Source organism: Passer domesticus, chromosome 17 (assembly GCF_036417665.1).
Source record: "Passer domesticus isolate bPasDom1 chromosome 17, bPasDom1.hap1, whole genome shotgun sequence".
NCBI classification, from domain to species: Eukaryota; Metazoa; Chordata; class Aves; order Passeriformes; family Passeridae; genus Passer; species Passer domesticus.
This window is the reverse complement of record NC_087490.1, coordinates 390,131-411,909: the sequence shown is the minus strand read 5'-3', so window position 1 is coordinate 411,909 and position 21,779 is coordinate 390,131. Positions and strand designations below refer to the sequence as shown.

General features: G+C 58.7%; 1 protein-coding gene across 2 annotated transcripts; it reads left to right on the top strand.

Moving 5' to 3' along the window:
• Window positions 1–21,348, top strand: SCARF2 (scavenger receptor class F member 2). Of its 2 annotated transcripts, XM_064392243.1 has the most exons (12): window positions 312–389; window positions 5,424–5,482; window positions 6,361–6,403; window positions 6,970–7,071; window positions 7,383–7,902; window positions 8,000–8,218; window positions 8,590–8,718; window positions 11,051–11,154; window positions 11,774–11,891; window positions 13,282–13,403; window positions 17,558–17,710; window positions 18,021–21,348. In XM_064392243.1, the coding sequence occupies exons 5-12, from the start codon at window positions 7,421–7,423 to the stop codon at window positions 19,223–19,225; spliced, it is 2,532 nt and encodes an 843-aa protein (XP_064248313.1). In that variant the 5' UTR covers window positions 312–389; window positions 5,424–5,482; window positions 6,361–6,403; window positions 6,970–7,071; window positions 7,383–7,420; the 3' UTR covers window positions 19,226–21,348. The 2 variants fall into 2 exon arrangements, with proteins under 2 accessions (XP_064248312.1, XP_064248313.1); XM_064392242.1 differs by lacking the exon at window positions 6,361–6,403 and having other exon boundaries at window positions 1–389.
• Window positions 21,349–21,779: the final 431 nt, after the last annotated feature.

Genomic DNA, 21,779 nt, shown 5'->3' with positions numbered 1-21,779 from the left:
CCGTCAGGGGAACCAATGCGGAATTTCCTGGCTGGCGGCGGAGCCCCTCCCGCCGCTGCAGAGAGGGGCGCGGGGGAGGCGGCGGCGAAGCGATCGCAGCGCGGCTTCCGCCCGCCGAGCGGCAGCGGGGACCGGCGGGCAGCGGGGCGGGCGGGGAGCGGGAGCGGCGGAGCCGCGGCGGGGGCGCAGCGCCCGGCCCTGCATGGGCTGTGCCGGCTCCGGCCGGGCCCCGTCGCTCCGCCGCTGATGGCGGCCCGCGGGCTGCGGCCGCCCCGCCGCGCCCGGGCCGGGGCCGCGCTGCTGCCGCTGCTGCTGCTGCTGTCGGTGCTGAGCCGCGGAGCCGCCCAGGAGCTGAGCCCCCGCGGCAGGAACGTCTGCAGGGCCGGCGGGTAGGAGCGGGGCCGGGCAGGTGTGCGGGGCGGGACGGGACCCCCAGCGCCGTGCCGGGGCCGGGGCACGGGACGGGACGGGCTCGCCGGTCCATCCCCCATCCCGGGCCGCCGCGGCGCTGGGCGCCTTCCAAGACAAAGTCCGTCCTGTGCGCGGCTGAGGCGGGGAGCCGGCGGCGGGGAGAGCTGAGGAGCTGAGCCCGAGCGGGGCCAGGGACGTGCGGGCTGGTCCTGATCCCCGGGGGGCTGCGAGGAACCGGTCCTGGATACCTCCGGAGCCAGTCCTGGATGCCCGGGGCCGGTTCTGATGTAGGGAGCTGTGTTTGGGTGTCTCTGGGGATGGAGACGTGAGAGGACGGAGGGCAATCCTGCATCCCTGGGGCAGGATCTGCCCTGGGGAGCCGGTCCTGGGTGTCTCCGGGGATCGGATTGCACTGCTGACCTGGGGTGGTGGAATACAGGATGCTCTGGGCATCACGGTGAAGCTGCCCCAGGCTGCTGGGGATTGTGGAGTTGGCAGCCCTAGGACTCTAGTGTTTGGCTTCAGAAAGTGGGTGCTGGCACTGTCTGTCTGTCCCGGGGATCATATCCTGCCTGCCTGGCTGGGGGCAGGGTCTCAGGAGATGGCACTGACTTTTTCTAGCTCCCAGTGGCCTCCGTGTCCCGCGGGTCCCCTTGCAGAGCATCACCTCAGCCGGGCTTCTCTGCAGCACTCAGGCTCGGTCTGCCCAGGCTCCTGGGCCAGGCTGGCCCCAGCAAGAGGGGAGAGAACCCACAGCCGCCGCCTCCCGCCGGGGAGAGCTGGATCCCCTGCGCTTGATGGGGGGCCCAGGCCATAAATGCACCTTTACATCTCGCCTGTGAGGTCAGACGAGTCCACAAGGAAAACATGTGCTTGGAGCGAGAGGGGCCGCATAATGGCTCCATTCAGCAGGGCCACAGGGCGCTGGTGCCCCCTCCTCAAATTACAGCCGGAGTTTGCTAAGGAGGCATTTCACCAGCCAGAGCGGCGCAGCTCCCAGCGGTGCTGTTCCGTGGCAGCAGGGAGCCGTCCCTCCTCGGCTGCCGTCATCTGCGCAGCAAAGCTGCCCCTGCATCTTGGGGTGGCAGAGGGAACCTTAGTGTCCCCACCCTGTCCCATGTGCTGGGGGTGAGGTGCCTGGCTCAGAAGGACCCCCTGATCCCCACTGGATGAAGGTGGGGGAGGTGCTCAGCACCACAGGGCTCACACTCCCTCACTGTGCCACCCGTGGGTGCCATGGGCTATGAAAGAGGCACTGGCTGTTGAGTGGGACAGGTTGGTTGTGGCCATCCTCCAGCAGGACTGGGGCCTGCAGGCAGCCTAGGGGCTGGGGACAGTGGGGCAGAGAGTCCCTAGGAAGTTGAGATGAGGTTTGCATCATTTTCTATCCCTCACCCTTCTGCAAACCCTTCTTCCCTCTCCTCCCACTAACTCAGCACTCACCCCCATCATTGCTGTGTACAGTGGACATGGAGGACTCTCCATGTTACCATCCAAACCCTCCCAAGTGGCCCAAGGCCCTGGTGCTGCAGTTCCTGGGGCCAGGGGCAGTGAGACTGGAGGTGGCTTTGGGAGGTCCCAGTGTCCTCCACCCAAGGCTGTTGGAGCTTGTTGGACTCTGCAAAGCCCATCCAGACATCCTGTGGAGATGCCACCACAGGTTTCAGAGGACTCAGGATTGTGTGACTTCTTGTGACCTGGCTCCCAAGTAGAAATTCAAGGAATAATTTAGAGCAGAAGAAAAGGGCGTATTTGGGGCTCTTTGGGATTTTGTGTTCTAAATTCAACTTGTCCTTAATTTTGAATTTCTTTCATAACTGGTTTCCCATTGGTATGGCCAAAGGTGCCAGTGGTGACAGACTGGGCACTGCTTTGACCCTGTCCTGCTCTCTTGCTAGCACTCTCTTTTCCTTTGGTCTTTAATTTTTATTTCTCAGTCTGAAGGGCTTCTATTTATACCCATGATCCTATTCCTGCCTGCTCTGGGGATATCTGTCTGTCTGTCTGCACCTTGAGGCTGAGGTGAGGGAGCTGCAGCTGGCATCAGCTGGGGAGTGCCAGTGCCTGGGACCCAGTTGTCCCAGGAACAGTGTGTGCCAGCTGGGTGGCACCAAGTGATGGGTGACAGAGGAAGATGAGCACTGGGGTGATGCTTGGAAGAGGAGTAGAGCAGGGATGGAGAGGGTGCCAGTGGTTCTCTGAGCCCCAGGAGTATGCTGGGTGTCCACAGGGCTCCTTTGTAGCTCCATCCACTGCGTGGGGCTGGGTGGTCCCACATGGGACCACATGCATTAGCTCCCAGCTGAGTCCCAGAGTCTTGTTCCTGCTTTCAGGGATGTGCGTTTCCTCCTCATCATTCAGGGCAGGCTGTGCTGGTCTGATTGAGGAGCCACCCCTCCTGCCTCAGAGGCCTCTCTGTAGCCATTGGCAAAGTGATTTCCAGGAGCAGTGTGGGACACTAATCCACAAGGAAAATATTCTACCTCTGTGAAAAGCCTGGGATCATTAGCTGAGATCCCAGTGATGCTCAGCATGAGCAGGACGTGGCTGTTGGGCAGGGGCAAGGCTGGCATGGAGGACTTGTCCCTGCAGGTGACAGCTCCAGCTCTGCACACAGCCCACTCCTTTTCTTCCACATCAGCTGAGGTTTCAAGCCCTGGACACAGCTCAGAGGCAGCTTTTCATTGTTTTTTTCCTAGCATTTGTAGTGCTTTGAAGGAAAGAAAGTATTTGCAGAGTAGATGTTTGCAGTGCCATGCCCGTTTGTGTCTGGAGTGAGCTTTTAAACACATCTCTCAGTTATCTTTTCCAGTGGTCAGGGGGCACATGGAGCAAGCCCTTTGTCAAGGAGCTGAGGCCATGAAAGACCTTTTAGTCCCACACCCTGATGAGCACTGGTGACCTGCAGCCAGCACTGACCCTCTGTGGGCTGGCTGTGCTGTGACCAGTCCACGTACCCCACTGGAGCAATGGTTTTCCAGTGTCACATCCTGGCCACCTCTTCTTGCCACAGGACCAAGTTTATTTGTTGTCAAAGCTGCTGATAAATGAGATGGGTGCTGAGCAGGGTGTGGGAGGCCATCAGCAGGCACGGCAGGGAAGGGGCGATTAGCTATTAGGGAACAGATAAGCCCAAATCCTGTGAGGCAGTGGGCTGGCTCCCAGCTGGGGGTGCATGTGGTGCCACTCACCTCCTCCAGCTCATGGCAGAAGCTTTTCCCTCCTGCCACCATGTCCCAGTAACTCCCAGCTCCCCACCATCAGCTCATCACAAAGGATATTTTTTGGCAGATTTCAGGCGATGCCCGTTTTGGTGGCCAGGCTGGGCTCTTGGAGGCAGGTTTCCCAGGTGGAAGGGTTTCCTCTTGCAAACCTGTGATGGTTTCATTTAAAAGCCACCAGACTGAATTTCCAAAGGGTGGACTGGTGAAAGCAACCCCAGGTGCAGCAGTGAGGCTTTGGCCATGCCCTGGGAGGGCAAGAGCACCGTGGGCCCTTTTCCACCTCAGCCTGAGTATCCCAGCACAGCTGGCAAAGCTTTTTGGGGGGCACAGCCTGAAGCCTCTTGCAGAGAAGGACCTTGACTCCAGCCTGCCCAGTCCTCGGAGAGGTGATTTGGTGGTTGGCCCCCCTTTGCCATTAACCCCATGCGTTAACCCCTCGCATGCTGGGCGGGAGCAGAGACCCCCTTGAGCTCTAGGGTCCCTGTGGGGGGTGTTTGTGCTGCTGCCATCGCAGCATCTTGTGGCTGCTTCCACAGGCTGCAGAGATGGAGCTATTTTGGGCTCCGGCTGCAAGGCATTTTTTCCAGGCCTTGAATCATTTTTGTGGTTCTTTTCTGCCTCCTTTCCAACTTTTCACTGTCGGCCGCGGCAAGGGGGACGCGGTGCTCCGGGCTGGGCCGGCGGGAGCTGCAGCCCCAGGACCCCGCGCTGGCCCAGGCGCCGCTGGCAGCTCCCGCCCCGGCCCCAGGACGAGCGGTCTGGCAGCCAGACGTGGTCCTGTGACTGCGCTGGGTTTCGAGCGAATACTTCCTCGCTGTCTCCTCCTCTTCTGCATTTGTTACACATAAAGAGGAAAAGGGGAAAAAAAAAAAAAAGAAAGAAAAAAAAAAGAAAAAGCCAGATGTATTCCAGGCTGCACCGCCAGACCAGCCCGGGTGAAGTTTTCAAGTTTTCCTTGACTGCAGCATCCGCCTGGGCTGTTTGTGACCCTCCAGCATTGCTCCCTTGCCTGTGGGACCAGGCGGTGTGGGTCACCCCAAGGACAAGTGGGTGGCTCCAGGGATGAGCAGGGATTTCTGTGGGGTTCTGGGGAGTGTTCTCCCTACCCCGAATTGCAGCCCCCAAACATTTGCCTGGGGGGGTCTTTGACAAAGTGTGGGTGAGATGTTCCCACATGTTCCTTCCCAGCAGAGAGCTGAGCATCCCTGGCTGAGCCTCTGAGTGGGTCTGAGCCCCCATCCTGGTCAAGCTTGTGCCAAAAATGTCCTGCCTGATGATCCTGTGCCTGGTAGTCCCTGGACGTGGTGGCACTCCAGGACTCTCGAGAGCTCAGGAACACATTCCAGCTGCCTGCAGTTGGCCTCCCCCAGCTCCTACATAGGGACATTCCCTGGGAGCTGGCTTTGTTCCAGCTATTCCAGCCAGGTGGTTCCATCCCCAGGCCACAAAGCTCCAAGCCTGCAATTCAAGTCATGCTTTTTATTGTGGAGGTTGCAAACATGACTTTTGCTTTTTGATCACTCCTTAGTAATGGGAAAAACTGGTCCTATTCTTACTCCTGGCATCACCTTAATGGCTGATGGGGCATCCATGGGATCCCCCAGCAGATCCATTAACTCTCTGTGTGCTGGAGGAGGAACCGAGAACTCTCCTTCCCCCTTGGAGGTGCAGAAACTCCCAGCAGCATCTCCCACCATCATGGCTTCAGTGCTCCTGGTGGGTTTTTGGGAAGGACCAGGACTTTTTGAGGGTTGTAACTATTTGTGATGCTTTTTTTTATCCTTGCAGCTCCTCGGTTCTCGTGTGCTGCCCGGGATGGAGGCAACAAGGGAGCGAGTGTATAATAGGTAAACACCAGCATTTTGCTTCATTGGGCTCTGCCCATCGTTCACTGGCCTCACCACCACTGTCAGGGGCCATCTTGATGTGTCCTGTGGCTGGGACCCCCTGTCCTGGGGACCTGCAGCCAGAGTCTTGTCTCCCTGCAGTGCCCTGGGACAGCACTGTGTGGATGGAATGGGTGCTCAGCCCCAGTGCCAGGGGTCACAGAGCTGTATGGGTTTCTTTCCTTACCAGCCAGCTCTGGGTCTGAGGACTTGGGGGTGCTGCTCGGGGTCCTAAGGGACAGTGAAGTGTCCCCCAGGGTGAAGGTGCAGAGATTTCCCACAGATGCTGCAGCAGCATGGGGACCTGAGCCAGAGCCAGCAGTGAAGCCGAAGCAGCCCAGATCAGGCACATGGTCTCTCGTGGCCTCACTGGGAAGAGGCTGCTGGGGGTGCCAAAGACCACTGAGCTTGGACTGGGCCGTAAAAGGTGTCATAGCTCTTTACTGGGGGCCACAGCAAGCCCAGCATGGATGCTCAGCATGAAACCCTTGGGAGCATCATTCCCTGCATTGCCACCACAATGGAGACAGCTGCTTTGGAGCTCTCCCACAGTCTCAGCTGGCCACAGGGCTCACCACACCCCAGGAGAACTGGAGGTGGCACTTTGCAGCTGGGACCAAAGCCCACATAACCAACTAACCCACTGTGCATGAGGCCTGTAACCACTCGCTGCATGCCTTGGGAATGGGATGTGGCCTGTTTGGAAGGGAGAAGGACAGGATCTGGCAGGACAGTGGGGGGAGGATGGTCCCACAGTGAGCAGTTCCCATCTCCTGTCCCCAAACCTGCTCTAACCTTTAGACTCACTGCTCCTAACCTGTGTAATCTGTCTATTTTAGGGGTTTCTATAATATCCATCACCGTAGGTCTAACAACTCCCAGGTAAGGTGGCTGGGATGGGTGGTTGTCTCTCCCTGTCCCAGTGCCTAAGGAAGCTTGTCCAGGGCGGTGTGGGACCTGCGAGTGCTGCCTGCACCACATCCTGTGCTTGCCTGGCTCCAGGCATCGGTCTCAGCAGGAGAGGGGCTGCTGGCCTTTGGGGGCAGGCGGCCACATGGGAGAGGCAGTGCTGGGATGGCAGTGCCCACAACCCCTCTACTGCGTGTCCCCTTCTCCCCTCTATCAATGCAGAGCTGAGCAGGGGACAACACCATTGGGCACAGCCTCTGGCAGGGACACGGCTTGGCTGGGTGGCAGGAGGCTGGTGGCCAGGATGGGTGGCATCCTCTCTGGGTGGCAGAGATGGAGCAGAGCTGGGTGACAGGAGGGAGTTTTTCTGGAAGGGCGCCCATGCAGCCCAGGCAGCTGCTTGCCACGATGGTCACAGTGCTGCAGCTCAGCAGCACTCAGAGGGTCACTGCACAGGCTTTTTTCTGCTCTGGAGGGGTCTGGGGGGCTTTAGGGAGCAAGCACTTGTACTCATGCCTGCTGTCTGTCCGTCTGTCCAGCTGTGTGCGAGGGGAACTTCACCTGCAAGGAGAACGAGGTGTGCGTCAGGCCCGGCGAGTGCCGCTGCCGCCACGGCTACTTTGGTGCCAACTGCGACACCAGTGAGTACTGGAGGGTGCTGGGGGGCCTCAGGGGGGTCACTGGGGTGGACCCGGCTCATCCTGGGGTGACTTTCCAGAGCAGATAATCAGGGATGGAACTGTGAATGCTCTAGCTCTGCCCTTGCCTGTTCCCTGGCTCTGTTTCCCAGGGCATTGTCCCCTTGCCGGGGTCTCCTCTTAGATCCGGTGCACAGGGGGGAGGAGAGAGAGGGCTGTGGTCAAGAGATGCTGTTGGGACTGGGGGTCTCCATTGGTGCCTCGCAGGGGGTTGTCCCTGTGGGCAGTGCTGAGGCTGATGGCTCTCCCCACAGAGTGTCCCCGGCAGTTCTGGGGTCCCGACTGCAAGGAAATGTGCACCTGCCATCCCAACGGGCAGTGCGAGGATGTGACGGGCCAGTGCACCTGCAACCCCAACCGCTGGGGCCCCAAGTGTGAGAACATCTGCCTCTGCAAGCATGGCAAGTGCGACCAGAAGACGGGCAAATGCACCTGTGAGCCCAACTGGTGGGGCCCACAGTGCTCCAGCTCCTGCTACTGCAGCCACAACTCGCAGTGTGACCAGCAGACAGGCAACTGCCTGTGCCAGCCTGGCTGGTGGGGCCGTGGCTGCAACAACCAGTGCTCCTGCAACAACTCGCCCTGCGAGCAGTTCACGGGGCGCTGCCAGTGCCGGGAGAGGACCTTCGGGCCTCGCTGCGACCGCTACTGCCAGTGCTACAAGGGCAAGTGCAACCAGGTGGACGGGACCTGCACCTGCGAGCCGGGCTACCGGGGCAAGTACTGCCGCGAGCCATGCCCGGCTGGCTTCTATGGCCAGGGCTGCAGGAGGCGGTGAGTGCCCATCCCTGCTGGGTCTGATCTGGCACCGGTGGGAGGCGGCAGCAGGAGGATTTGGGGTGTGCTGGGTGATGGGTTCCCCTCGTTGCAGGTGTGGGCAGTGCAAGAGCCTGCAGCCGTGCACCGTGGCCGATGGGCGCTGCCTGACGTGTGAGGCAGGCTGGAATGGCACCAAGTGCGACCAGCCCTGCTCGCCTGGCTTCTACGGAGAGGGCTGCGAGAAGCTCTGTCCCCCCTGCAAGGATGGCCACACCTGCAATCACATAAATGGCAAATGCTCCCACTGCAACCCGGGATGGATCGGAGACCGGTGAGTGCGGCTGGGTGCAGCATTGGGTTCTGGAAGAGCAGTGCCTGGCTTCCCTGATTCTCCCAGGGAACAGGGTCACTGAAGGGTTTTGCAGGCCTGGAACCGATCCTGGGCACAAGAGTTTGCAGAAGAGCATCCCAGCTTGAGAGCTGAGCCCTGCTGACCCATCCTGGGTCCAAGGGGCATAGGCAGGGGTCTCACAGACTCCCTCCAGTTCCGTGGCCGTGTCAGTGGGCCCTGTACCCCTCTCCTGGCTTCAGAAACCACATGCCACCACGGTGCTATACAGCCCCGTGTCCGTGCATGTGGAGGGATGCTGGAGGTCCCCAAGTGCCATGGGTACTCCAGCCACTTGCCCTCATCCCTCCCAGGTGTGAAACCAAGTGCCGGAACGGGACATATGGGGAGAACTGCGCCTTCGTCTGCAGCGACTGCGTCAACGGCCAGTGCCACTTCGAGACTGGGCAGTGCCTCTGCCACCCCGGCTCCCATGGCACATAGTAAGTGAGGCATGCCTGGGGGCACCTCATGGCACAGGTGATGCTCAGGCACCTCCTGCCCCTTGTGTCCTGTGCTGTTGCCAGCTGGGAGGTTTCCTGCAGTGGAAGCGTGCTTGGGCAATAGTTTGGATGATTTGGTGAGCAGAGGGGGGAAGGACAAGCTCACAGAGCAGCAAGGGCTGTTGCACTTTAGAAAAGGCCTGTTTGGCAAAAACAAATCAAAGCGGTGGTTTGTTGGGGGTTTTTAAGTCCAGGGTGGAATTTCTATCCGAAAACAGAGAGAAAACCACATAGCAGAAAAACAAACAGCCTCACAGGCATGGCATTCCTGGGGGGCTCCCACTTAAAGCTCTGCCTATGGCTGGAGCCTTCCCAGGCCTCCCCCTTCCCCCACTCCAGAGACACAAGGGCCATCGAGGGTCTACTCACATCCCCAGGTAGTTTTTCCCAGCGTGGGACTGAAATGTTGTTTGAAAAGATGAGGAAAGCATTTTCCACCCAGCTGGGACATGCACACAGCTCCCGCAGGTCCTGCTGCTTGGTGCTCAGGTTTTCTCAGCAATTAACAGAGGGTGACAGCAAGGACAGGGATTTGGAGCTGGCATCTTGCCCATGCTGGCATTTCACTCAGGGCATAAAAACAAGGAGCATTTGCATTTTGGGGGGTGGTATTGTGGGACTTTGCCAACTACCTGTGGTGCTGGAACAGTTGCTGGACACTGGCACCAGTTTAGGATGCCCAGCCTGGGCATCATGGTCACCTTTGGTAGCAAAGGCAGAGGTGAGAGGGTCTCAGGGGGGTGTGGTGATGCTTTCAGCCCAGTGCCAGAGGGCAGAGTGTGGGTTAACCTGTTCTGAGACCCTGGCACAGCACTGGGAAGGTAGGGATGGGGGATGCTCAGGATGCAGCCTTGTGCTGTAACTTTGAGCTGAGCTGTGCCAGGTGGTGCACTCAGGCAGGCTCAGGAATGTTCTGGGTGCTCAGGCAAATCCTTGTGACTATATCCAAGCCAGTGTTTTTGTCAGCAGGGTACAACTTTGCTAAAAAGAGAATTTCTGCAATGAAGGCACAAGCAACATCCTTGCCATACAGCATGTCCTCTCAGCTTTGTGTCAGGAGGAGGCTAAAGGAGCAGCTGCTAAAATATTTATGTGTGCAGAAAGTGCTTTATCTTCTCTGTCTTTCCCAAAAGTGTCAGGACTCTCCTCCTCTGCTCTCCCAAAATCTCAGCCTGGGGCAGAACTGTGGGGCCAAGTGGTGGGGTGAGGGTTTGGCCCTGCTGGGGGACTGTCCCTGCTCCTGTTCTGCTGCTTTAGCTGCCTGCTGCAGCACAGCAGACGCAGAAGCTCAGCACCCATCCTGGCAGGCACATTATAGACACACAACTGGCACATGACAGGCACACAGCAGGCATGAGGCTTGGCCAAGGTGGCACTTTGCAAGTTGTTGGAGTGTGAAATGGGCTGAGCCGCCTCAGGGCACAGTGCCTAGGGCTGGGGGCAGCTGTGTCCCCAGGGGAGTGGGTTTGGGCCCGGGCCCACTGGCTCCTTCCAGCTGCAGCCACTCCAGCTGGGATGCAGCTGGCAGAGGGTTTGGTGCCCAGTAACACTGCCAACATCTCCCAGCTCCAGCTGGGTCCTGCTCTGTGGTGTCTGTCCCATAGCTGGGGAGGCAGGTTGGGTTGGATCTACCAACACCATGTTTTCCATGCTCAAGCCCTTGAGACTTGTGGATTGCTGCCCATTTATGCGTGTTCCCATCATCTGTGACACTATCAGGAAGTCATTTTACCAGCAGTGGAGATTTGGCACCAGGCATAGCCAAACTGGAAGGGTCTTAGGGCTGCTCTGTTGTTTTTCCTTCTTGGAGGCAAAAAAAAAAAAAAAAGTCAGTCTGGGCACGTTCCCAGCTTGTGGCCACTGTGTGGCTTGGTGGGGGATGGGGCTTGGGGTGCCATGGGCACATCACCACTGAGCTGAGCTGGAATCCCTGTGTGTGACACCAGGGTGTCTTTAGACGTGACTGCTGGGTTGATGACCTTTCCTAATTTCTGTGTCTAATGGCAAAGTGACATGCAGAGAGCAGTAAGAGTGTCTGAGATCCAGCTGGGCCGAATCCCTTGAGCAATGGGCACAGCCACTGCCTGGGTGATGGGCTCCTGATCCCTGAGGGTTAAGGATTCTCCCCAGGGTGCAGAGGAGCTGTGTCGCAGCAAGCTGGAAGAGTGCTCCCTGGAACATGGAGGGTTTGGGAGAAGGTGGCAGCCGAGTGGCTCCCACTACTGTGCCTGGGGTGGGGGATGCACTACTCTCATCCAGCCCTTCCTTCCAGCTGTAACCTGACTTGCCCTCCTGGACGCTACGGAGCCAACTGTGCCGAAGTCTGCGGCTGCCACGACGGCGCCTGCGACCCCCTGACGGGCGCCTGCCACATGGGTGAGTGCTGGGCACCGGCTGGGCTCTGCCACGGGGCTGGGCTCTGGGCTCTGCCACGGGGCTGGGCTCTGCCATGGGGCTGGGCTCTGCCATGGGGCTGGGCTCTGGGCTGTGCCACGGGACTGGGCTCTGCCACGGGGCTGGGCTCTGGGCTGTGCCACGGGGCTGGGCTCTGCCATGGGGCTGGGCTCTGCCACAGGGGTGGGCTCTGCCATGGGGCTGGGCTCTGGGCTCTGCCACGGGACTGGGCTCTGCCACGGGGCTGGGCTCTGGGCTGTGCCACGGGGCTGGGCTCTGCCATGGGGCTGGGCTCTGCCATGGGGCTGGGCTCTGCCACAGGGGTGGGCTCTGCCATGGGGCTGGGCTCTGGGCTCTGCCACGGGACTGGGCTCTGCCACGGGGCTGGGCTCTGGGCTCTGCCACGGGACTGGGCTCTGCCACGGGGCTGGGCTCTGCCACGGGACTGGGCTCTGCCACGGGACTGGGCTCTGCCACGGGGCTGGGCTCTGGGCTCTGCCACGGGGCTGGGCTCTGCCACGGGGCTGGCCCTGGGCTCTGCCACGGGACTGGGCTCTGCCACGGGGCTGGCCCTGGGCTGAGCCGCGCGTCTGCCTTGCAGAGGCCAACCAGAGGATGGGGGTGATTGGGGCAGGGGCCCTCCTGGCGCTGCTGCTCATCCTCCTGCTCTCCCTGCTCTGCTGCTGCTGTGTCTGCCGCAAGAAGGATGAAGCCAGCGGGTGAGTGCCAGGAGGGATCTCACCAGGCTGGGAATGCGGAAGACCAGTAGGTTCTGGGGTTGACGGGGGATGCAGAGACCCTGCTGGGACAGCAGTTGTGCAGGGAAACTGAGGCAGAACTGTGCTGCTCACATGACACCATGTGGGTACAAGGGTCTGAGCAGTCCTGCTGCATCATCAGGGCTGATGGAGGTACTCAGGATGAGCCCTTCCAGGGGAACACCTTCCTGCTCTGACTTTGTTTCTCTCTTGTGGGCCATCATTTCATGGTCACCTGCCAAGTCCCCTCCAGTCACTAGGGTCTGGAGCTGATCTGCAAAGGGGGGCCTGAAATACAGCAAGGGCTACACGACACGGCCAAAACCCTCAGAACAAATCCCTGGGCAAAGGGATGAGGCCTGGAGGACAGGGGGGTGCAGACTGTCCCACATGGGGATGGATGGTCAGAGCTGGGAGGGTGGGTTCCTGCAGCAAGGTCAGGATGCTGACAGTGTTTTAGAAGCACCAAGTTAACATCCTACCATAATAATGGGAGTGGGGACAGACCCAAGGCAGGGGGAAAGGTTTGTGCTGCTCAGCAAGGGATGAGAGGGCTGTTGGAGCTCCTCCAGATGTAAAGAAAACCCCCTCATGCCACCAGCCACTGCACAGGAATTTTTCAAGAAGCTTCCCCTTGCAGCCCTGCGAACTCGATCCCAGCCAGGCACAGTTGGCTTGGAGAGCCTGTGGGCTGCAGGTCATAATCCTGCAGATAAAGCACAAACCCATCAGGTGAGGAATGGCCCAGGGAGAGGGGGAATGGCTCCAGACAGTTTTCTCTCTCCCAGGGTGCCCAGACCACAGTGTCCCCAGACTGCTGGGTGACCCGTCGAGGTGTCCCAGCGTGGTCCCTTGCAGGGGACGGTGGGCATGGCACATGTTCCCTTGAGTCAACACAAAAGGACACTCACTCCCATGGCTGCAGAAAATTGCTTGAAAACGTGGCCCCAGGAGGCTTCAAAACCATAGAGCAAATAAAGAGAAGCCACATGTTTGGCTTTGGGTTGGTATGTTTTGTTTTTTTTTTTAAGATTCTTGACCAGGAATTGTGGGTATTTTTGCTCTGCACTGCCAATGGCCGTGGTTGGATCCAACCTTCCCACCATTCCCTGGCACTGCTCTACATCCTGGTGTGGTGCAAGCTGGGTTCCTGGGGCTGGCAGCAGCCTCTGTGGGTCCTCAGATCCTTCAGCCTGGGCACGCCACTGCTTTTCATCCACCCCATTATCACTCCAAAACCCCTTTACACTTGCAGCATCCCTGAGCTGCTGCCTCTCTCTGTTGCCCATGAAGACTGTCCCCACCACAGGAGGGGAACAGTGCCTCTGACAGTGCCATTACTTTACTGCAGCTCCAGCCAGGACCCAGCAGCAGCCAAGAAGCCTCCAAGACGTTTGTGTGGGCGCTTCAGCCGGATTGGGATGAAGCTCCCACGCATCCCTCTGCGCCGCCAGAAGCTGCCCAAGGTCATGGGTAAGGCACTGGGGTTTGGGGAAGGTGCAGAAAGCCAGGTTTTACTCCTGTCAGGGCAGCACGTGTGGCTCAGAGCACCCTCTGCAGCCCCAAAGGAGGGCAGTGAGCATGGCAGAGCAGGAACACACGGATCACTGGGAGCATTTCAATGGTGTGAGCTGCCTGGCTCGCAGGAGCTCAGCCCTTTCTGTCTGCAGCTTCTGGATATCCAGGCACATTTTGCTTTGTGAGAACGCAAAGGCTGTACCTGGTTCTGGAGCTCTGCTGAGTTGTTTTGGGTTTATTCTCCTGACGTTCCTCTGAAGAGGAATGGTCCCTGTCACTCAACAAGATGCCTTGTTAGTGCTTTTGATCCTGAAGTAACCCCAGGAGCCAGAGCATCTGGGCAGATGCCCTCTCTCCTGCCATGTGCAGCAGAGTTGAGGATGGAGGGGCAGAAATTTGGGTTAAGCTTCACATTGCCCAGGAGCAGAACTGGCTTGTAGGGAGCTGCTCGTACCTGGCAAAGCCCCTGACCTGGCACTGTCAGGGCTGTTGGGGACCCTCTGCATCCCAGCAGCTGGGGAATGCTGTCCCTTGCACTCTCTGAACTCTCCTTGCAACTCTTCCCAGCATGGGGAACTGGGGGTCTGCTGCAACCCCATTAACTAAACCTCGTGTGAGGGCAGCAATCCCCACGCTGTGCTGGGATGCATTTCAACCCCAGCCCCCTTCCTGAGCCCAGCACCTCCCTGGCCATGCCATGCTGGTGGAACCCCCAGAGCAGCCACATCCTGGCACACAGTGCCTCAGCCTAGACCCTCATCAGCACACAGAGCTGACCCCATCCCTGCACACCATGCACTGCCTTCAGCATCCAAGCTGGGGGGATAACCCCTCACCATGTCGGGCACAGCAGAGCCCTACCTGGAGCAGGGTGTGCCAGGGCCAAGAAACATTCCTGCTGCAAGGATAACAGAGGATCATACAGGCTGTGTTTGTGCAAGGGGCCGGGGAAGGGCTTGGGGAGGACAGAGGGTGCCTGTGTGCAGCGAGGGCAAGGGGGGCTGCCTGCAGGCAGCTGGCAGCAGTCCAGCTGCTCTGTGTACACAGGGCAGCAGCGGCCCCGGGAAAGGCTGAGGGTGCTCAGGATGGTCTCAGGTCCCAGCAGAGCTGAGGCTGTTCCTGGAGTCTGTCACTGAGCTGAGAGTTGGCATCTCCCTGGAGGAAAAGGCTTTGGTCAGGGCTTGCCTTGTGTTACCTGGCACAGGGGAGTCCATGTGGGCTCCAGCAGCTCCCAGTCCCACTGACACATGGTCTGGCAGTGCCTCCAGCCCCACAGGGTCTGGGGGCCCCAGGGTGACAGTGCCCTGTTGGGTTGCCTGTAGAGGCTGCCTCTCTGATGCCCAGTGACCAGGGTGCCACATCATGACCGCACCTGGTGCTGTGGAAACCACAACAACCAGTATCCACCTGAGGAGGCCATTTGTTCCCCACACTGGTCCTGCCCCAGCAGTGGGGTCCCAGGGGTGCTGAAGTGCCCCATCCCAAGGGTCAGGTCAGTGCTGGAGGTGCCCAGGACCTTGTGGGGATGTCACAGTGAAACTGCTGCTGGCTGATGCCTGGGCAGTGGTCACTCTGGATCTGCCCACAGTCCTGGCCATGTGCTTGCTGACACCAGGTGGGTTTTCTGTTCTGGGCTCAAACACCAGTAAGCACAAACCTAGTCGTGGTAGAACATTCCCAGATGTGACTGCAGGTCTTGAAGCCCCGCTAAAGCTCATCAGGTGCCTGGAGCCTCAGGTTCCTCTCTCAAAAGCTGCTCCCCAGCCTTGGCACCAGTTTTGGATCCAGAGCATCTCCCCAGGGGTTGCACCTGAGCTGGCAGCCTGCAGGGCCACCCTGGGCTCGCACCAGCAGCCGTAGGGCCAGCGTTTGGGTACCCTGTGTGTGGGATTTGCTCACGTCACCCTGAAGATGCCAAGGCTTATCTGAGCCCAGCACCCCACCACATGTCCTCCCCAAGCAGCAAAGCTCAACCAGCCCCAAGAGTGATGCCGATTATGGGGAGCTTGGGAGAGTGGGAGGGGGTGGCCAGGAGGGCTCTGGGATCTCTCTCTCATGGTTCTTCTGCTGCTCTTCTCTGCCTCATCTCAATCTTGAGACAAACTGGCCACTGTGCAGGCAGGTCTAGGGTTGTTACCCTGATGCTGTGGCTCTGGGAGATTTTGAGGAGCAGTGACAGGTAGTGATATGTGGGAAGCATCTGCATTTCTCTCAGCCCCAACAGCCAGGGAAGAAAAATCCCAGGCAACCATGCTGGAGCCCCCAAGCCTCCCAAAGCTTCCAGGTGTACTACATATCCTTATTTTATAATCTGGCTGTGTCCTGGGTCTCCCTGGAGTCCTGGAGTCGCCTCCTGGCCGTGAGTCCCAGCTGCTCGGCACGCCTCCTCTCAGGAAGCATCTCCCTTCATCCGCTTCCAGACGGCTGCTTTTAATTTTCTCTTTTTGGTTTTTATTACAAGGAAAGCCATGTTGGAGCTGTCGCTTCCCCCTCTCTGGGCCATTTGCTCTTTAAATATCTCTGCTTGGCTTTTTTTTCCTCCTTGCTCTAAGAAGCCAAACTATGCAGGGGTGAGTGTGTAGCACTGCTGTCATTTTAAGAGCCCTACATGTCTGAAGCCAGATTCCCCAGTAAAGGATAAACATTCCAGTGGGCATCCCAATTACTCTAAAAGTTATTTTATTGTAAATCAGGGATGTGCTGCAAGGTTCAAACAGTCCAGGGAGGCAATTGCAGCATGACTGGGATGCAGTTGGGATGTTCAGTCAAAGGTCAAAAATACCTGGCAATGACCATGTACAGCTGTGACCCTCTCTGTGCATGGGGTTTTCATAGAATCACAGAATATCCTGAGCTGGGAGGGACCCACAGGGATCATCAGTGCAGCTCCTGGCCCTGCACAGACATCCCAACAGTCCCACCCTCTGCCTGAGAGCATTGTCCAAAGGCTCCTGGAGCTCTGGCAGCCTTGGGACCGTGCCCATTCCCTGCGGAGCCTGGGCAGTGCCCAGCACCCTCTGGGACCACCCTTTTGCAGCCCTTCATCCAAAGCAAGGCTCTGCTGTGCTTTGAAGGCAGCTTGTCACTGTCCCAGGGGACAAAAGCCAGTGGAAGGCAATGGGGACAAGTGCATCTACTGCTGCAGGACTCTCTGGGAGGATCGGTGCCTCCTCCCAGCTGGGTGCTGGCTCAGTTCTGTGAGTACCTGAGGAGGCTGCTCAAGCTGTGGGCACCTGGGAAAACACCTCAGGATGTGATGGGACATGAGCTTATGCAGAAAAAAGCCTGTAAAATTATCAAGCTGAAAAAAACAAGGCACTCCAGCCCAGACAACTCCTAACTGCTCATCTTCTCTATTTTGTTTTATTAACACCATCTTTCTTCTGTTGGTTTCTGTCTTCTACTTGGCTTCTCTGTGGGTGGCCCGTTGGCAGAGGGGCAGTGCCAGGGCATGAAGGGAGGGATACTCTTACTCAGCTTCAGGAGGGAAGAAGCTGGCAAAGGGATTGAAAAGAGGCAGAATAGGGAAAATGTACATCCCCCTGCTGCAGGCTTCCTTTGATCATCCTGCATCCATGTGCAAAAGCACATGGAAAGGAAAATGCAGTCAGTGATGCTGAAGTGGGAATTAGTGGAATTAAAGCCAGCAGCTAATTTTCTCCCTGGGAAGGGGACAGTCACAGTGCCAGGACACTCTGCAGGGTGGCTGTGCCAGGTTGCACAGCTCATGGGTGACCACCAGGACACTCACCAAGTTCTCATGAGACCCAGGGTTTGGGTGGCTTATCCCTCCACCATGTGCATCCTCAATTTAGGCAGCTGGAGACGGAGATAGATGGAAGTGTGAGGCTTGAACAGACTCTGTTGCCCACAGCCCAGGCATGGGGGGATACTGGTCACCACCACTGCTGGTTGGTGGTTTTTGTGGACACTTGGCTGAGGTATCTGGTGGGACTGTGCAGCAAGAAGTGTCCCCATGCCTGGGATGCTGTCCCTGTCCCTGAGACCCAGCAGGAAGCTGGGCAGTGGGGAACTGTGCAGCCTCCCACCCTCCTGGGCCTGGGGGGTTTGGCAGAACTGACACTGACAACAGTTCTTTGCCCTCACAGTGGCCCACCATGACCTGGAAAACACCCTGAACTGCAGCTTCATCGAGCCACCCTCTGTGGTGGAGCAGCCTTCCCCGTCCTGGTCATCCCGCGGCTCCTTCTCCTCCTTTGACACCACGGATGAGGGGCCTGTGTACTGTGTCCCCCATGAAGGTGAGCAGGGTGCATCCCCAGGGGACTCTGGGGACAATACCAGGGGCCTACTCTATGGAAAGCTGTCACTCTGGCATGGTGGGGACCGTGTCACCCTGGTTCCTGGTGCCCCAGGAAGGAGTGTGCTTTCCAGTCATGCCTCCCATACGGTTTCAGAGCTCCCTCCTCCAGCATTTGCTGCTCCAAGGTTAAGAGGCAGGAGATCTCTGACTGGGAGCCTAACTGGTAGGACACTGTCTTGCGGGAGCATCTCAGTCCTTCCCCTCCTCAAGCACATCCCACCTGACACTCCTGTGCTCTCTTCCCGCAGAGAGCATAGGTGACAGCAGGGACAGAGGGACACCTGCCAGCCCCGGGGACAAGCTGCTGGCCCCAGTCAGCGGGGAGGAAGCAGGAGAATACACATTCCTGAAGGAGACAGGCTCTGTCAGAGCCTTCCCCACCGACAGCAGCGAGACCCCCCTGCTCAAGTCCTCGGACAGTGAACGCTCCTCCTGCGGCTCGGGGTCGGCCAGCGCCGCGCTCTACGCCAGGGTCGCCCGCCTCTCCAAGCAGTCCAAGGAGGAGGAGGACGCCACTGTGGAGCCCCGCAGCCCCGGGAAGCCTCCATCCCCAGAAAGGACCAAGCCCCGTCCTCCAGACCCGGCCACGAAGCCCAAAGTCTCCTGGATCCATGGCAGGTACAACTCTGGCCAGTCCAACTCGCTGCCGGCACCCGGCCAGTCCCCAGAGCAAGTGGCCACCCAGTCTGGCAGCCCCGAGCAAGGCCAGGGTTTGGCCAAGAGGAAGAGGAGTCCGAGCGAGACGTCGGCCCACGTGCAGGGCAAAGCGGAGGAGAAGAGCGGCGCGCGGAGCAAGGAAAAAGCGCAGAAGCAACCGAAGGAGCCCGGAGTCCCCGAGGGCAAATCCAGCCTCTGCGGGGAGCCGCAGTCACCCTCCAAACCCAAGCAGAGGAGCAAAGCTGGCTCCGAGCCAATGGAGACCATCAACGGGGCGGTGCAGAACGCCTTCCGAAAGATGGGTGCCTTCCAGCCGGAGCGGCGGGCCGGGGACACCAGGGATGCTCCTTGTAGCCCCGGCACCAGCAAACCCCGCTCCGAGCCGCTGCATCCCCAGCTGGCCTCCGAGCTGGCCGCCCAACTGAAGGAAAAGACTCAGAGCCTCAACAAGGGGGACGGAGGCATCCGGTCGAACGGGGTCGGTGCCCAGAGGGAGAAGCCCACCCCTCCACAGAAAGCCAAGCGCTCGGCGGCCGCCGGCGGCCAGAAGACCAGCAAGCCCTTGCTGCCCACCTCTCCCCATCTGCAAAAACTGATCCCTGCGGCGGCCGAGACGGCAGCCGGGGAGCCCAAGTGGATGGAGAAGCCAAGTGCCAGCAGTGGCCAGGATCAGACTCTCCCCACTGAGCAGACAGCCAAGAAAACCCCCATTAAGAAGCCTCCCAGGAAGAAGAGCCGGGAAGCGAGCCTGGAGCCACCCAGGGCAGCTGCTGTGCCTGCTCAGGCAGTGCAGTGACCAGGAGCCGGGCACCGGCCCCGCGCCGGCCGCATGCCGGGAAGAAGGACATTTGCCAGCACAACCAGCGAACGTGGGAGCCTGGACTGGGCTGGGGGCACTGGAAGAGCCTTGATCCTCCGTTTATCCCCCTCCATCTCACTCATCCCCATTTTTGCCTTAGTCCCCCCTGCCCTAGGGACCTGGTCCCTTCATCTGTGCCCTGCTCCTGCTCTCTGCCCGGGTCTCAGCTCGCCTGCCCTCCCTGCGCGGGTGGGACCGCAGGAGCCGGCCCGGCCGCCAGCCCGGGGGCTCCGTGTGTGGCGTATCCCCCCCTTTTTTTTGTAGCAGTATTATCGACCGCATAAGCAGCGCTTGTTGTACTAGACGTGCCCACGGTATATTCTGCAGTAACCCAGCCGCTCGCTTCCCGCACTCCACTCCGGTCTGTCGGGGTCGTGGAGCACGGGAGAGGGAGGGAGCTGCTGCTCAGTGCCCTGGGCAGTGCCAGAGATGTTCTCCATATCCATCGCTGGCAGCAGCTGCCCTGCCCCGGCGCCCTCCAGGCACAGCTCTCCACTGCCGGTGCATGCCGGAGTGGGGTCGAGCTGGTTTCGACCGATGCCACCCTCCCTCCCTCCCTCCCTCCCTCCCTCCCTCCCTCCCTCCCTCCCTCCCTCCCTCCCTCCCTCCGCCGCGGCGCTGCTCCTGGTCAGAAGGAAGCACTATTTATGGATGGAGGTGGATGCCCTTCGGGTTCCCTACATCCCATCCAATGGAGTTGGAGGGATTAGTTTGGTATGAGAGAGCCTGGCACCTCTGCAGAGCGCTTTCCTAATAAAAATGTATTTCGTCCATAGCTGGGTGCCATCTATCCCTGCCCCAGCCTTCCCGTGGGCAGGCAACATGCCTAGCCTTGCTTGGGTGCTACCTGGTCCTGAGTGAGGTGCAGTGGGGAGATGGATGACCTCGCAGCAGTACAGGCAGGTGGTAACAAGCAGCAGACCAATGGGAGGCAGGTCTCCACTGGGGCTGGTGCTACACATGCTCACCTGGCATCAGAGATGAGCCCTGAGGACAAGAGGAGAGCTTCTCATCCTCAGTACCAGATTTGTCCCAATGGCTAACTGGTCCCGTGGTCAGACACTGCTCAGTGTAGCCTGGGTCAGACCCTGAGGTTCAGGAAATCTCTGGCTACTGAGCAGAGAGCTCACCTCTGGGTGCTCAGGGTGCTGGGACAGAAATGTGGGGGGGCATGGGAGTAACCCCTTGCCCAGGGGCTGCTAGCTCTCTCAGCATCTGGGGTCTTCACACAGCCCCAGACAGGATGCTGCCAGAGGACAAGGCTGGGACAAGCCCAAGGGCAGCCCAGAAGCTGAGGCTTCTCCCACACAGCTTCTGCCCAAGATTCCTAAGCAGGACTCTCCCTGGCATTAGAACTGGGGCTGTTTGCTTCCAGGGCAGCTGGAAACATTGGTGCCCACCACTGAGCCATCCTGATCTGTTCCCACAGTGGGGGTTGATGTCCCAGAAGACCATCAGACCAAAAGGTCAACCACAGCAATCTCGAGGTGATGGAGGCAGCTGGTGAACACCAGAATGGGATGAGACCACATGGAACAGGACTGCAACCAGCCCAGTACAGCACTCAGGAGGGGATGGGCTCTGGCCCACACCTGGCTATGGCTCAGCATTGTGTAGCTGGAGCCAGCACAGTACCTGACACTGTCTGGAGAAGCATTATCACATTATCAAAGCTGAAGAATGACATCACAGTGTTATTTCACAGGCTCCTGGTCACCTTTCAGAGTTCCTTCACTCTCCCTCCCCTTTTCTTCAGGTTTTATTTGGGAAGATGAAGAACAGTGGCTGAAACTAGTCCTGGGACATCACACAGTGCAAAAAAAAAAGGAGTGGATGGATGAGCTCAATGTTGCCAGAGATAAAACAGAGAAATTCAATAGAAATATTGAGACATTGAATCCATGAGACCTGGGATGGCATCCAAGCCCTTCCTTCCACCATGGAGGCTGCTGTTGGACAAACTGAAGAGGCTTCCAAGACACTCAGATTGATAACTACTCATAGGTTAGTAAAAGAGAAGTAAAGGAGTTGAATCCAGGCAATAAAAGTGCAAAATTAAATACAGTTTAAGAGGCAAGGTTTGTCACAGACATCACATGATCCTTATACACATCTCTTTGTGTCAGTACTGAAGAGCACTCAGGGGAGCCCCCATGATGCTCATGATGGTGGCCCAGGAAGGTGAATTTGGGAATTGCCCCAGCCTCCTCTCGGGTCACTTTCTCACACATGCAGGCAGTCAAGCTTGGGCTGGTGCCTCAGGAAAGTTGGACACTAACCTCCCTGTGGTCCTCAGGCTATCCTGGCACAGCTGAGGATTACCCAGGCATAAGCCCATCCATGGGCTCCCATTACAGTCCGAGCCAGCCAGAGGAGAGCCTGCAAGTGAGCAGCCTATGGATAAGTGCAAAAATCCCATGTCACAGACAGGCAGGCAGGTCACCAGAGGCTCCAGCCCAACCATCACATCAGGGTGGCCGTGACAATATCA